The sequence below is a fragment of the Nicotiana sylvestris genome, chromosome 7 (assembly GCF_000393655.2).
Source record: "Nicotiana sylvestris chromosome 7, ASM39365v2, whole genome shotgun sequence".
Lineage (NCBI taxonomy): Eukaryota > Viridiplantae > Streptophyta > Magnoliopsida > Solanales > Solanaceae > Nicotiana > Nicotiana sylvestris.
The window spans coordinates 26,613,820-26,630,633 of record NC_091063.1 but is presented as its reverse complement, the minus strand read 5'-3'; the positions used below and the strand labels follow the sequence as shown (position 1 = coordinate 26,630,633).

The following is a 16,814-nucleotide window of genomic DNA, read 5'->3' as shown; positions in this document are numbered from 1 at the left end:
GCAGACTTAAAGATATTGAGTGCTATCAGTGCAGGAAGAAAGGGCACACAAAGAAGTTCTGCCGGATTTTGAAAAAGGAGAATAGAGACAAGGAAGAATGTGGCCACCGTCACTACAGAAGATCTTGTTACTGTCCTTGATGCGGATCTGATAAATATTGTTTTTGATGAGTCAAGCTGGGTTGTGGACAGTGGTGCCGCATCTCATGTGACATCAAGGAAGGAATTTTTCGCATCCTATACTCAGGGTGACTTTGGAACTTTGAGTATGGGTAATGAGACTGCATCTAAGGTGGCTGGTGTTGGAACGATTTGTTTAGAAACTAGTATTGGAACTAAACTAGTTTTAAACAATGTAAAACATGCACCTGATGTTTGTTTGCACTTGATCTCTGTTGGTGTTTTAGATGATGAGGGATATATCAGTATCAATGGTGCTGGAAAGTGGAAGCTCACTAACGGTTCCATGATTGTGGCTCGTGGGGAAAAATGTCGTGGTCTATACTGGACTACGGCCTTTACCTGTGTTGATATGGTGAATGTCGTTGAGAGCAATAGCTTTTCAACGTCATGTCATAAGAGGCTTAGCCACATTAGCGAGAAAAGACTAAATGTTCTGGCCAGGAAGAAACTATTGTCAAATTTTGAAAGTGCAAAATTAGAAAAATATGAGCACTGTTTGGCTGAAAACAAAAAAGAGTTTCTTTCCGGTCTCATTCTCCTTCAAGAAAGACAGAGTTGCTTGAGTTGGTGCATTTAGATCTATCTGGCCCAATAAAGACAAGGACTTTGGGTGGTGCACTTTATTTTGCTACCTTTATTGATAATTGCTCAAGGAAACTTTGGATCTACATCTTGAAGAGTAAAGACCAAGTGTTGGGTTTCTTTAAGCAGTTTCAGGCTTTAGTTGAAAGAGAAACTGGAAAGAAGCTGAAGTGTATTCGTACTGATAATGGTGGTGAATATTGTGGACCGTTTAACGAATACTGCAAGCGACAGGGTATCAGACACCAGAAGACTCATCCTAAGACTCTTCAACTTAATGGTTTAGCAGAAAGGATGAACATGACATTGATGGAAAGAGTCAGATGTTTGCTTTCTGAAGCAAAGTTGCCAAATTCCTTTTGAGGTGAGGCTTTGTTGAACGCCGCACATGTTATTAATATATCCCCTACGGTTACTTTGCAAAGTGATGTTCCAAACAGAGTTTGGTATGGCAAGGATGTTTCCTATGACCACTTGAAAGTGTTTGGTTGCAAAGCTTTTGTACATGTACCTAAAGATGAGAGGTCAAAATTAACTGCCATGACAAGGCAGTGCATCTTCATTGGTTATGGCCTTGATGAGTTTGGTTATAGGCTATATAGATCTCAAAGCTTTAAAAATAGGGGATTACACTGTTTTTAAACGAAAAGTGAATCAATTAACATAATAGACTCCTAATATAACTCAACAAACTCAATTATAACACACAAATTTTGTATTTCCAGTTATAAAAAGATTCTCAACCAAAAAATACTCCAAAAATATAGCAATTTTCAGAGAAATTATATAATACATATGAATACATAAATTATATTAATTAAAAAAAATATATGAATACATTCATGGCATATAACGAGATAGTGAATACAAGGAAATACATAAAATACAACGGGATACATTGAAATGCAATGAAAAAAAAGACAATGAATACAATGAAATACATGGAATACAGCGAGATACATTGAATTACAATTAAAAAAAAGATAACGAATACAATGAAATACATGAAAATACAGCGCGATACGTTGAAAATAAATTGAAATATATTAACAGAAAATCAAGTTGCTCAGCCCCAAACTCCGTCGTCTTTGTTCAAGAACAAACCTTAATTTCCGACGAATCTGCCATCGAGCAAAAACCCTGAATCTCACTGTTCACACGCATCTTGTACAGTAGCCGATTTGGGGATTACACTGCTAATTGATAGCAAATGGAATACTGTGAGATTCATATGTTTCTTTATGTAACTGTATTGGAACAATTGGAACAATTGTACCAAGAGATAGCAAATGGAACAATTGTTTCTTTATGTAACTGTTTTGACTGTAATTGGGTCCAAGCATTAGTCGGGTACTAAAGATGGCGGCGATATCTGTGGCGCGTTGGTATTCTTGGTATTGTTTGGGCTTTTAGTGGCACGATCTTTGTTGAGATTGAGCATCGTGTTTTCAGGGAATGGGAAGAAAATGACATGTATCAAAGTAGAGAAAAAAATAATGTAACTGAATAGCATATTTAGTGGTTTAGGGATAGGAGGTAACCAAAATTAGATATTTTGCTATAAACATTAAAAAGTATCTATAGAATATAATTTTTTTAAATGGTATTTATTTAAAATAAATAAGGTATTAACTTTTGCTATAGGAGGTAAAAATTCCTATATATAATGCGCTAACTTTACACGCGCTGATGTGACAAATTGTATTTTTTGACACCCGGGTGCCCCCTCTCGTCACCACCCACACTGTTTCATCCCCGCCATAGCTCCCCCTGACTTATGAAAATAAGTCATTTCGAGTCAAATATTCCATAACTGGGATAATAAAGTAGTGAACAACTTCTTAACTGATCAATCAGATTAAAAGTTTAAGGAGAATATAGTCAAAAACGGATACAAAATTTAAAATTTGATAGGTACAACTTTTAATTTCTTACCACCATTGAATTTAATGGATTTTAAAAATATGGGTTAGGAATTTAATATTTGTTGGGATTTTTTAAAATTTTGTACATATATACTTGTATTTCACGCCGAAATTACTGAATTTAGTTGAACGTAACGAACAAAGATCCATTCGCCTTTGAATGTAGTCGCTTCGTTACTATTTAAGGAACTTTCAGATGAAGCTGTTGAGGGCTTACTTCTAAGAGGCCAAATGGTATCATGGAATGAATGTCCCAACAAGGAGGAGTATATGAAGACTGGAATTTCATCGAGCACTTACCTATTGCTTGTCCACCATGGACGGTCCTTCCATAAAACATGTAAAGCAATTGCTTTAGGCCCCATATTTGTGGGGACTCCATTTTCTGTTACACCTAATAGACTATGTATAAGTTTAAAAAAGAGTTTAGTAAAGTGAAAAGGTTTGATTTCTTTCTTTAAAAAATATAGAGAAGAAGGATTTGCAACTGCTATGATTTCTAACAAGGAAATTGCACTTGAAATAAATATCGAATCTGAATTACGTAAGAAATGTGTGATATATAAGAAGTAACAATTGATGTGAATGTTGATAATGAAATCTCAAAATCTTTCGAAGTGTCCTTTAGAGTTGATTACTTTTATACATAATAGACAAGACTATTTTTTCACTTCAAAATAGATTTCAATTCGAAGCATATGAAAATATTTTTGGTTTTTTATTTGGCAGTAAAAACTAAGATCACTAGATATTGAAAATTTGAAAAAAATATTGCCTTAATCTTGAATTTTCCTTAAAGCATAATAATCAATTCGATATTGATGGTTTAGATTTATTTTCTGAATTAAAAGTATTAAGAAAAATAGTACAAATAGAAGATAACGGTCTAATTGATATACTTAATCAAATAAAAAAGATTTAATTTTTTCCAAATGCCTAAATTGCTTATGGAACAATATTCATAACTCATGTTACCGTTGCTTCAGCGGAAAGAAATTTTCAAAATTAAAATTGATAAAATCTTACCTAAGAATAACAATGTCACAAAAAGCTTAAATTGATTAGCTATATTGTCATTTGAGAAATACTTATTAGGAGTTACTGATTATAAAAAAAAATTATTAATAACTTTGTATTTAAGAAAAACTAAAAAAAAATAGACTTCAAATAATAACAAAAAAAAATTAAAATATTAAGGTCCTTCATAATGTTTTGCTTTAGACCACAAAATTTGTTGGGCCGCCCTTGTGCTTGCCACTACTTCTTGGTTAGGATTGGATATCAACTAAACCTACGATTGTTGTCGCTTCGTATATCATTGCAAGATTACTCAATAATCTTGTAACACATGAGGTATGACATATATATGTTTTTGCAATCCTTGACTCTCTCTATATATAATATATATAATTTTCTATTCGTGTTCTTTAACTTGTTGTACCAGTTGCCTACCTTCTTTTTCAGATAGTAATTAATTTTACTTATTATTGATAGTTACATGTACTTATCTTTTTAAGTGACAAGATAGCGTAGAAATTCTTTTATACAATTTCAATAACCAGAAGTTCAGGAAAATTACTTTATGTACATTAATGATAGTCGTGTTACTTATGTGGTAATTCCCCTATTAGTTCTATAGACAAATTCAATAGTATGAAATAATAGCATAACGCGTACTAGTAATAATTGGACGAAGTAAAATCTTGAATGGAATAAAGTTTTAAATTCTTGGACAAGTAAAGTTTCCTTATTTTACTAATCAAACAATAGAAAAAACATTATTAATTCTCTGCAACATACGGGCACTTTAGTGTTTTGGAATTACTCCATTTATATCATATATCTGAAATGGAAAGGGGAGATTGATATATCATATCTAGTAACTTTTCACGTGTCATATAACTTATAGTATTATACTAGTAATCTATATATACATATATATATATATATATATATATATATATATATATATATATATATATTTTATATATTTTATATTATTATAGATAGATAAATAGATGCAAATTCATAACACAAAACGGGAATAGGTCTTAGTTTTGCTGTGAGGGAATTCGAATCCCACACGGCTTGGGTTTAAGTTTTGCTATGCAAAGCTTCTATAAATAAATGCGAATGAGTTTGGTTGATTATGAGATTCTCTCCTTTTGTAGCTAAACCTCCCATTCACGACATGGATACAGTGAAACAGGAAGCAGAAAAGCTAAGAGAAATCCTAGCCCAAGACCTCCGCGGCCGGAAATTTTTCAATAAGTTGGAGATTGAACAGAAACGCCTAAAAAGAGTTCGCGAAGAGGAACAACGTGAAGCCGAAGCAAAAGCCCTACGTAAAAAGCAATTATTAGAACAGAAGAGGAATTCTACCGTTAATAAATCCGACATACAATGCCTGAAGATCAAACCAGAAGAATATGCATCATCTTCTTCATCAGCCTCCCTTCCGCGAGAAGAAGTTCTTCGCCGCCTAAGGTTTTTAAAACAACCGGTGACTTTATTCGGAGAAGTTGAGGCGGCAAGGCTTGATAGGTTGAATTTTGTATTGAAAGCTGGATTGTTTGAAATTGATGATAGTGATATGACTGAGGGGCAAACCAATGACTTTTTGAGATCTATTCTGGAATTGAAGAAGCGACAGTCAGGGATGACGCTGAGTGAAATTAAGAAGCGCAAGACCACAACAGATCAGGATAAAGACGATGATGAAGATTTGAAGAGGATGAAAACAAATTTTGAGGAATTGTGTGATGAGGATAAGATTTTGGTGTTCTTCAAAAGGCTAATGAATGAGTGGAATGAGGAGATTGATGATAACATCACTAGTCCTAATCAAGCAGATCAAAACCAGAGGGTAGCTACATGTATGGAATGTGCTAGGGACTTGAATCCATTATTCGAGCTGTGCAGGAAAAAGTTACTTGCTGAGGACATAAGGCAAGCACTAATTATGATAGTTGAATGCTGTAGGAAGAGGGAATATTCAGCTGCAATGGATCGATATATTCAGATATCAATTGGCAATGCGCCTTGGCCTATTGGTGTGACTATGGTTGGTATTCACGAACGTTCAGCTCGCGAGAAGATTCACACGAATAATGTTAGTGCTGCTCATATCATGAACAATGAGACAACTAGGAAATACCTGTACTCAGTTAAAAGACTGGTGACATTCTGTCAACGACGCTACCCAACAGTGCCATCCAAATCTGTGGAGTTCAATAGCCTTGCTAATGGCAGTGACTTGCACTCTCTGCGTGCTGCACAAGAGGCAAGGCTTTCAATTAGCTGTTGTATGAAAGAAATAATATAAGGATCACGGAATCTTAATTGTGTTAATATTTGTATCCTAGTGTTCCAAGCTTGAATCAAGACCAAAATGTTCCTTTAACAGGAGCATATAAGTGACAGTCATAAATCGAAGCAAAATCTTTTACAGTAACTCTTATTTTAGGCATGGACAACGAAGGATTAAGAATAAGAAACACACAGTCTTGAGGAAATCATAAACATAAGCCTATTTTAGATATATCAACTATAGCTAAGGATTAAAATAGACAGAATATATCAATGAGGATTGACATAGATGACGGAATACTAAGTACTTTTCTCTTTATAATTTTCATTGCTCACTCTCAAAAGGAATAAAGTACAACATCAACTACAGATACAAAATTTTGGACCAGTTGGAAAAAATGTTAGCTAAATATTGAACCAATGATGAAGATAAAAGAAAGCTTCATTGGATATTTTTTTATATTATGTGCCAACCTAGCCGAGAAGGGGCTTTGGGTCGTCCTTATACAAGACATTTTCAAAAGAAAGCATTCTTCAAGAATGTCCTTTCGTCAGCCTCCAATCATCTCAGAAGAGAAGTCAAAGCTCAGAGGAATTGAGTCTGGCTCGGCCCCTCCTTAGTGACTTTGGTCTGGAAAGGAATATGGATTCGTGCAACCACGAATCCTAATTTTCATTTTTCTAAAGCAAACCATACATGGTCTCCAACCGTCTTTATCTCAAACTCATCAACCAACAACAGAAATATTACCACCAGCTGGCAGCTGCTAATAATTCCAGAGTTAAGCTTAACAACATTGCCAGAGAACAACTTTAGTTTTGTGTTTGCTCATGTCGCCTCTGACAAAATATCCTCCTCATATCGCAAAACTCCCATGTTACAGAGAACTCATTGGTTTCCAGCTTTTTTCTTCGTCATGGCTTTTCGCTTTGCTTCCCTAAGAGCCATCCTCTTCTCTTCCCTGCAAAAACGTTGAAGACAAGAATAGGTTATATGATCTGAAATTAACTCTGTTCCATTAGCACATCAGTGTTTACCAACTCGTTATCGTGGAACTAAAGAACTTTACCTAGCTTTTGCAATTTCCTCTCTGGGTGGGGGTTTCTTCTTTTCCCTCCTTTTTGGTTGCCACCGATTGGATTTCTGCCCTCCCATTTTTAGTTACACCGCCGTTTTGTCCAACACCTTTTTTATCCGAATGCTTTTGGACATTTTCATTCAATTTCCCATTCTCTTTTACAATGCCTTTTTGCTCTAAATGCTTGTCATCCCCTTCAGCATTCTGTAGGTCAATGGTATCAGCACCTTGTATTTCTTCAGACTGAGCCGACGATTTTGCAGCAGACTTGGAATTGCTCATTTTTTTTCAACTGAGGGGGAAAAAGGACATATGGGGCAAAATGTTCTCAGCAACTTCAATGCAGAAATGTTTATAATATTTTATTTATTTACAGCCACATGTGTCAGTCACAATTTATTTTTCCGTCCCAGAAACCATAATCACTTCTTCTACTCCTATCTTTTATAAGTAGAAAATCCATAATCATTTCAATTTCCACAAGCTTAATGAAATATTAAGCTTGTCTTGTCCAAGTTGTGCACATGAGGATAGAATCGCCTTGTCTTGTCCAAGGATGTGTGGAAGCGGTACCGCCTAAAGCGAATAAATCTGGGATTAAAACAGCTCTAATTAGTTGTAGAATCAAACAACCTTTCAAGTAAATGCACATAACTGACACAAGCTATACCCAGGCCTCCCAAAATCAAGACCACATGGCACAAGTTTAACATCTCTCTTCTTGAGTGCATAGTCTATAACTGCTTCATTCTGCAATACCCAAGTTAAATAAATAAGTCGAAATTGACATGCATACAAACACTTAGAAAGGTAACATTTTTTTGAAGTTTAAGTTTAGAAAGATACCTCATCAACCATAATGGAGCAGGTAGAATACACTATGTATCCACCTGATTTTGAGTTGTCATCAACCATGTCAATCGCTGCAAGTATCAGTTCCTGTAAATGTAAATTGACGGCGAAACAGGTTTCTCAAAGGCCAGTAGGCGACAACAATATGTGAAAGGGAATATGAGATAAAAATAAACATTATGGAGCAAAATTAACATTGTTGCAGGAGGGAGGGAGATGAACCTTCTAATACCATCACCAACACCCTCCTGCTTTCGGAGGGTGCAGATAACAACACACGCAAAAATAAAGGCAACTAGAATTGCAAAATCCGTGCCCCTATACAACAAATAAGATCAATGAAATCAATTATTAGAAACAAAGAAGATAATGTTCGGTAACTTAAATCTCTCCAAAACTACAGAATTCCAGAAACCCGTATTTTCTAACAGCCCGAGAAGTCAGATGCTGGCAATATGCTTTATACGGGTTGTCTTATGAAGCATAACAAGCTCTCAAGCATACAACCAGTTCACTGAAATTTTCATGATTGCAAGTCTAGGAATATGGATGACACAAAATCGCCACATTTACACGTCAAACTCATTTATACCTTCTGCAGTTGTGAGCAGTTTTGTATATCAGCAGCGGTTTTGGAAGTTTTAACAGACTCGTCCTTGGAGATTACCTGCAGAACAAACGAAAATCATCTGATTAAATATGATTGCAGGCAAACATATACATCAAACATTACCACATACCCCAGTGCCACTGCAGGGAGCATCCAGCAAATCCTATCAGCAGTGTTCTGACCGAAGACTTTAGGCAGCTGAAATGATTCCCAGACAAGGTATTAGATCAGAGGACTTAACCATATATTATCACTATGTAAACCAAGAAACAGAGACACAAGGCCAGCAAAATCTGTCAAATTAGTGCCTATAGCTCAATGAAATTAGTATAGAGCTACTTCAGCCAACAAGAATGAGTGATCATTGCGGGGAAGAAGGTAGAACAACATTGTATGAGATATAAATATAAAAACAAAAATGCAGCAAGTTCTAAATGGTAGATTGCAAAATATCCTGGTTCTAACCTCTCTTCCATCATAGTTACAGACAATAGTGTTTGTTACCCCCATGCGATGTAAATTAGCAGTGAGCGATTTAAGTCTTGTCTCCTTCATCTCATTTGCATAAATAAAACTTGATTTTCCAAGGTGAAATATGTCAGTTCCATTCAGACAATGATTGAAATGGCAAATGATGTTAACCAACAATATAGAAGACAGTTTTACTTACAATTAACTTCAAAACCAGAACCAGGGAGAAGAGAGAAGTTAGAAAAAAATATCATGGCATATATTATTATGTCTCTAAAGCTTATGACAAACAACAGGCAGTATATAAGACACATCAGGAGAAGATGTTCATTCAATACAATCTATTTTTTTTAAACAAACAAAAACCTGAAGAAATTTCACTAGAGCAAGCAAACAGATTGACAGCACAGGTTAACGTAAACCAATGACTAAGAATGATGTACATGAAGTCACATATAGGAACATCTGCAGTAAGGTCACATATCATTCACATTAAATCAAAAGTGCAACTTAAAAAGGGAAAGAGTGCAGAGTCTAGACTAGTTTGAGATAGAAATTACCTCCACTAATCTTCAATCAGAAAATCATTGTATCCATAATATGAACCCAAGTCCCTTTTAAGTTGATCAACGTAATCCTTACGTGTCACACCTTCTTGCCTCAATGACTTAAAATTTGAAAGCACTCGAACAACTGCATTTATTTTTATTATATTTCAATAATAAAGTTACTTCTCGAAAGAAAAATAATTCAGAAAGGGAAGATGAAGGAAAAGAAACTCACTCTCTTTGAGAGATCCGGGGGTCTATGTGTTTCTTCTTCAAGCTCCTAAAAATACAATGACATATTTGTTGCGGAAGCCAAATGTATATAGTGTGAATAAGTCACAACTACTATACCAAAAATTATGACAGCCACCAAATAATAAATAAGACAATAAAACAACAATAAAGGAAACACCAGAATTTACGAGGTTCGGCTAATTTTGCCTACTCCTCGGACACAACCAATATTTTATTCCACTCCAAAAATACAAGTGAAATAATACTAAAGAGAGAAGATACAAATGCCTTAAACAGATGAGAAGGCAAATGAGAGGTGTGTCTCAATCCTAAACATTAGGCCTTCTTTTATAGGGGAAAAATCCCCTCCAAACTTAACTCCCAACCAATGTGGGACTTTGGCATTTTGCCAAACTTCAACAAATCTCCACCTTGGCAAAATTCCACATTTTCAATTCTCTCTCAATAACAAATTTTGGTTGTGTCTTCATCTTCAATCTTCAGTGTTCAACAATGTTGATCAAATCCAAACAATGTTGAAACTTGACCGCAGTCACCACCTTTGTCAGCATATCAGCAGGATTCTCTGTAGTATGAATTTTCTTCACCGTGACTCCACCTTCTTCTATGATTTCTCGTACGAAATGATACCGAACATCAATGTGCTTCGTCCTTGCATGATAAACTTGGTTCTTCGCTAATTGAATAGCACTTTGACTATCACAAAAAATTGTGATACCTTTTTGTTCAACACCAAGCTCCTTTAGCAATCCTTGAAGCCAAATTGCCTCTTTCACAGCATCTGTAATAGCCATGTACTCTGCCTCTGTTGTAGACAAAGCAACTGTTGACTGCAAAGTAGACTTCCAACTAACTGGTGCCTTTGCAAAAGTAAACACATAACCAGTAGTTGATCTTCGTTTGTCCATATCACCCGCAAAATCTGAGTCACAATATCCAACTACAGACTGATTGTCTTCCTGCTCAAAAACTAACCCGACATCTACAGTATTATGAATATACCGTAGAATCCACTTCACAGCTTGCCAATGCTCCTTCCCTGGATTGTGCATATATCTGCTAATAACTCCAACAGCTTGTGAAATGTCAGGCCTTGTGCAAACCATTGCATACATCAAGCTACCAACAACATTTGCGTATGGTACCTTTGACATATACTCTCGTTCAGCTTCATCCATTGGCGACATAGTAGTACTTAGCTTAAAATGGGAAGCAAGTGGAGTACTAACTGGCTTAGTCTTGTCATCTATGCCAAAACGTTGAAGTACTCTCTTCAAATATTCCTTTTGAGATAAACAGAGTTTCTTTGAACGTCTATCTCTAATTATCTCCATGCCAAGAATTTTCTTTGCCTCACCCAAATCCTTCATCTCGAACTCCTTCTTCAGTTGAATCTTCAACTTATCAATTTCTTCCAAATTCTTGGAAGCTATCAACATATCATCAACATATAGGAGAAGATATACAAAGGAACCATCTTTAAGCTTGTGCAAATACACACAATGATCGTATTTGCTTCTCTTGTACCCTTGCCGCAACATAAACTCGTCAAATCGCTTGTACCATTGTCTAGAAGATTGTTTCAATCCGTACAACGATTTTTCAAGTTTGCACACCATATTTTCTTTTCCAGCAACTTTGAATCCTTCTGGCTGAGTCATGTAGATTTCCTCCTCCAAGTTTCCATGTAAAAACGCAGTTTTTACATCCATCTGAACTAGTTCCAAATCCAATTGTGCTACCAAAGCCAACATAATTCTAATGGAGGAATGTTTTACAACTGGAGAAAACACTTCATTGTAATCAATTCCCTCCTTTTGAGCATATCCTTTGGCCACCAATCTTGCTTTGTAGCGAACATCTAATTGGTTAGGAAATCCTTCTTTCTTTGCAAATACCCATTTGCACCCAATTGCTTTCTTTCCCTTCGGGAGATTGGCCAATCTCCATGTATGATTCTGATGAAGGGACTGTATTTCATCATTCATGGCAATCCTCCACTTATCTTCTTCTGAACTTTGGACAGCGTCTTTATAAGTAGTAGGAACATCATCAGCTACAATTGAGGTTGCACAAGCAACCGTCTCTATGAGACGAACAGGTTTCGTTATTGTTCTTTTTGGCCTGCTGGTTGCTATTGATTCAAGTTGTTGTTGAGATTCCTGAGTTGGAATCTCCTCTACTGGCTCTCCTTCCAGAGGGTAATCTTCATTTGTTTCCTCCTCTGCTTCTTGTGTAGGAAAAATAAATTTTCCCTCAAACTCCACCTGCTTAGAAGCACCTTCATTTTGTTTGGTATCTTCTGTTACCTTATTTACCATAGCAAATTCATCAAAGGTAACATCTCTGCTGAATATTACTTTCTTTGTCATAGGACACCATAAGCGATATCCTTTGACTCCAGAAGTAATTCCCATAAAAATAGCCTTCTTTGCCCTTGGATCCAATTTTGACTCCGTCACATGATAATATGCAGTTGAGCCAAACACGTGCAAAGAGTTATAATCTACAGCAGGTTTTCCGTACCATTTTTCAAATGGTGTTTTGCCATCAATAGCAGCAGATGGTAGACGATTAATGAGGTGGCATGCATATGTAATTGCCTCAGCCCAAAATTCTTTGCCCAAGCCAGCATTGGACAACATACATCGTACCTTCTCCAGCAAGGTCCGGTTCATACGTTCTGCCACTCCATTCTGTTGTGGTGTATGTCTAACAGTGAAGTGTCGGATGATGCCATCATTTTCACAGACCTTATTGAAATGATCATTTTTGTATTCACCTCCATTGTCTGTGCGAATACACTTGATTCTCCTGCCTGTCTGATTCTCCACCATCGTCTTCCATTTGAGAAAAATTCCCAACACTTCATCTTTGCTCTTCATTGTATACACCCATACTCTTCGGGAAAAATCATCAACAAAGGTTACAAAATAGTGCTTCCCACCCAATGAAGGTGTTTTGGAAGGACCCCAAACATCAGAGTGTACATAATCCAAAATGCCTTTAGTATTATGGATCGTTGTACCAAATTTAACCCTTGTCTGTTTCCCTTTAACACAATGCTCACAAAACTCCAAGTTGCAAGCCTTTACTCCTTTTAACAATCCTTGATCTGATAGAGTTTTCAAGGATTTTCCTCCAGCATGTCCCAAGCGCATGTGCCATAGCTTGGTTGCTTCTGCCTCTTTGTCGTCACTGGATGTTACTGTCGCTGTCCCAATAACTGTACTGCCACGATAGCGATACATATTATTATTCTTCCGATTAGCCTTCATTACCACTAGTGCACCGGAGCATACTCTCATCACTCCATTTTCTGCAATGATTTTGAACCCTTTTGATTCTAGGGCTCCCACAGAGATGAGATTCTTCTTCAAATCCGGTACATATCGAACATCTATCAATGTTCTGATCATTCCATCATGGTTCCTTAATCGTATTGAACCAATGCCATATGAGGTAAGAGGGTTGTTATCCGCTGTGTGGATGACTCCATATTCTCCTTCTTGAAATTCCACGAACCAGTCCCTGTTGGGACACATATGATAGCTACAAGCCGAGTCCATCAACCATATGTCTGATGATGTTGATGACTCTGTTGTAACTAATGAGAAGTCTGAATCATCACAATCAGCTACATTTGAATCCATAATAGCCTTTCCATTGTTATGTTTGGCCTTATTCTTCAACTTCGGACAGTCTTTCTTCCAGTGCCCTTTTTCTCGACAAAAGGCACATTCATCTTTGCTGGGTCTGGATCTTGACTTGGATCTTCCCTTCTTTGTCCTCGTTTGATTTTGAGGACGACCCCTCACAAACAGTGCTTCTCCTTCTCCGCCCTTCTGTTTTTCTCGCTTTCTTTGTTCATAGCTGTACAAAGCCGAACAAACTTCTCTGAGAGAAATTTCGTCATTTCCATGGAGTAGAGTAGTTTCAAGGTGCTCGTACTCATCAGGAAGTGACGCCAACAACATTAAGGCCAAGTCACCATCATCATAAGTTGTATCCATATTTTGCAAATCTGTGACCAACTTATTGAAACTGGTGATATGTTCATTCATCGTGGTACCAGGAACATAGGTGAAGTGAAACAGTCTCTTCTTCATGTACAATTTATTTTGACTGTTTTTCTTCAAAAATTTATCCTCCAGTGCTTTCCATAATTTACTTGCAGAAGTTTCCTTTGTGTATGGATATTTCTGCTCTCTAGCAAGGTAGGATCGAATGGTACCGCAAGCAACACGGTTGATAATTCTCCAATCTTCTTCTCCAATAACATCTGGTTTCTTTTCTTCAATGGCCAGATCTAGCCCTTGTTGAAAAAGGACATCTAGAACCTCGCCTTGCCACATCCCAAAATGTCCGGACCCGTCAAAAATTTCTACCGCAAATTTCGCATTTGACACAATTCTTGTCATAAGCGAAGATGCCAATGATGACGTATTGTTGACACTTGATGTAGATTCTTCTTGTTTATTGTCCCCCATATTTGACACAAATATTATTTAATAGCTGACGACACAAATCAAGATTATTTCCTTTCTGATGTAGAAGATCAGACTAAGCTGCAACTACAGAGCATACTCAGACAGAACCTTGACTCAGTTACCAAGATAAATCTTTTCTGATGTGGAAGATCAGACTATGCTGCAACCACAGAGCATACTTAGACAGTACCTTGGCTCTGATACCAATTGTTGCGGAAGCCAAATGTATATAGTGTGAATAAGTCACAACTACTATACCAAAAATTATGACAGCCACCAAATAATAAATAAGACAATAAAACAACAATAAAGGAAACACCAGAATTTACGAGGTTCGGCTAATTTTGCCTACTCCTCGGACACAACCAATATTTTATTCCACTCCAAAAATACAAGTGAAATAATACTAAAGAGAGAAGATACAAATGCCTTAAACAGATGAGAAGGCAAATGAGAGGTGTGTCTCAATCCTAAACATTAGGCCTTCTTTTATAGGGGAAAAAATCCCCTCCAAACTTAACTCCCAACCAATGTGGGACTTTGGCATTTTGCCAAACTTCAACAATATTTACTTTTCCCTGCATAAGTGTCAAATCTCTAATCAAGAAGTTGAACATTAAGCAAACCTCAGTAGTTGGCAGTCTGAACTCATCAGCTTCTTCTTTAATATTGAGCTTCAGTTCTGCTTCAGCGTCCTCCACTTCTCTTTCCCTTTCCTCATCAATAGCTTTTGACTTCCTTATAAGATCAGTGTCATCTGCATCTGAATCAGAATTTACATCCGAATCTGAATTAACATCTGAACCATCGTCTGCAACATAAATGCCAAAACAAAGAAGAATGACTAGTGAGTCATAAATCTTGGCGGATGGCTAAAATTACAATGTGGATGCACTAAGTCACAATACCGTCACTGCTTGCTAATATATCAGCAGCAAAGAGGTCATCCACGTCAGAAGACATATCAGAGTCCGCGTTCATTTCCTGTTGTTCTTCATCACGAAGACCTCCATCATCGTCTTCAAAATCCCCATCCGTACCTTCATCTTCACTAAAAAGATCCTCCTTTTCTAGTGGCTTAGGAGGCAAAGGTTCCTTCTTTTGCTTCTTGGTAGGGGGTTTCCCTCCCGCTATCTTGCCGAGTTTGGGACCAGCCATTTAAGCTACAATGCAACAAAAATTGGCAACATCAAGCCACCCTTAATTTCCGAATTTGTATCGATTTCCATGAGCACAAAATTTAAAGAATCATAAAAGACAAAGAAATCTTCTCCCTTGAGCTACCAAACTAGTCCATCCGCTAGTTAGCACTCTCTTAGTTTCATCACAACAAACAACAACTCCGGGATCAAACACAAACTTTAATCCCCAAATTTCAACAAACTTTCCAATTAAAACTTTACATGAAACCTTCCTTTAAAAACTTGCCCCTTGTTGGTATAAAACCTTCCTAATTTACATCCAGAACTTGTACCACAAAGAAAAATCCTTTTCTATAATCTATAGTAGTAGTTAAATATTATTACTACACGTTAGCAACGCTGCAGCAGTGAGCACCAAACTGCGCGTGACTCACCAAAGGCTTTTGCAGTTAGTTAAATTTTCTTATTAAAACGAAAACTAGAACACAGTCACAAATTCAAGCCAATAAAAGTCACTTCCAAAAGGCATTTAGAGTGGAAGATGAACGTACGTACGCTTTAATTTGATATGGTGCAGAGACGGGGAGGAGGGAAGCGGCCGAGTGTGGGAATTAATTTGGGTAACTATACGCTATTTGAAACTTTATTATACTTAATATCCATGTTTAGCTAATTACCCGGCATAACTAAGTTTTGTTTATAAAATATATACAATCCATCTTAAAAGGCTCCCAAATCCATTATTTGTGCCTTCAATCTAGGGGTGGCAATGGGGCGGGGCGGGGCGGGTTTACTCTTATGCGGGTGCGAGGCGGGGCGGGTTGTGGATCTAATGCGGGGCAACTTTGAATTTTATTTTTTTTGAAACAAAGCAATCATTTTGTCATGACCCTAAACCCAGACCTGATCGTGATGGCGCTTCTCGTGAAGATAAGGCCAGCCGACACATTCCCTTCCAATCTTAAGCAATAAAATAATAAGTATTAAGTCATAAACATGATAAAATCTCAAAAATAAGCCAGTTAACAGTATAATCTGCGGAAAAACAAACCCAACACAGCCTGATACCGGGGTGTCACTAGTCATGAGCATCTACTAAGGTCCGAATACAACTAGAGTCAAAAATGTACTAAATACAGTCTAATGAAATCGAGAGGGAGAAAAGCAGTGCAGCGAACGTCGGGCAGCTACCTTGTTAAACTCCGATGACTCTGCCTCTAAGCAACCAATACCCGCTACCGGGTTCAGAAATACCTGAATCTGCACACAAGGTGGAGGGAGTAAAGTGAGTACTTCCAACTCAGTGAGTAATAAAAACAAATGAAGACCGAGTGATAGGAAATCACGAAGAGTACATCAACATGCTGTA

The 16,814-nt window shown here is 36.9% G+C and overlaps 2 protein-coding genes across 7 annotated transcripts; one reads left to right on the top strand and one right to left on the bottom strand.

Moving 5' to 3' along the window:
• The first annotated feature begins 4,745 nt into the window (after positions 1-4,745).
• Positions 4,746-6,137, top strand: LOC104244641 (uncharacterized). Its single transcript, XM_009800109.2, has one exon. It carries the CDS (start codon positions 4,839-4,841, stop codon positions 6,012-6,014), a length of 1,176 nt encoding a protein of 391 aa, XP_009798411.1. The 5' UTR covers positions 4,746-4,838; the 3' UTR covers positions 6,015-6,137.
• Positions 6,138-6,297: 160 nt separating this feature from the next.
• On the bottom strand, positions 6,298-16,048 carry LOC104244640 (26S rRNA (cytosine-C(5))-methyltransferase NOP2B-like). Of its 6 annotated transcripts, XR_715537.2 has the most exons (9): positions 9,794-10,363; positions 9,571-9,703; positions 8,670-8,737; positions 8,522-8,596; positions 8,152-8,247; positions 7,924-8,016; positions 7,748-7,827; positions 7,069-7,668; positions 6,298-6,960 (listed from the first exon to the last, which is right to left on the bottom strand). XR_715537.2 is itself a non-coding variant. In XM_070151041.1 (8 exons), exons 1-4 carry the CDS (start codon positions 15,459-15,461, stop codon positions 9,671-9,673), a joined length of 513 nt encoding a protein of 170 aa, XP_070007142.1. In that variant the 5' UTR covers positions 15,462-15,951; the 3' UTR covers positions 7,924-8,016; positions 8,152-8,247; positions 8,522-8,596; positions 8,670-8,737; positions 9,571-9,670. The 6 variants fall into 6 exon arrangements, 5 of the variants coding, with proteins under 5 accessions (XP_070007142.1, XP_070007143.1, XP_070007144.1 ...); XM_070151041.1 differs by lacking the exons at positions 6,298-6,960; positions 7,069-7,668; positions 7,748-7,827 and adding exons at positions 14,930-15,114; positions 15,212-15,951 and having other exon boundaries at positions 9,794-9,838; XM_070151042.1 differs by lacking the exons at positions 6,298-6,960; positions 7,069-7,668; positions 7,748-7,827; positions 8,152-8,247 and adding exons at positions 14,930-15,114; positions 15,212-15,951 and having other exon boundaries at positions 9,794-9,838.
• Positions 16,049-16,814: the final 766 nt, after the last annotated feature.

Coding starts and splice junctions, on each gene's coding strand:
- LOC104244641 (XM_009800109.2), top strand. CDS start 4,839: ATGAGATTCTCTCCTTTTGTAGCTAAACCTCCCATTCACGACATGGAT.
- LOC104244640 (XM_070151039.1), bottom strand. CDS start 15,461: ATGGCTGGTCCCAAACTCGGCAAGATAGCGGGAGGGAAACCCCCTACC. Junction 15,115..15,211: donor TATATTAGCAAGCAGTGACG/GTATTGTGACTT, acceptor TTTATGTTGCAG/ACGATGGTTCAGATGTTAAT.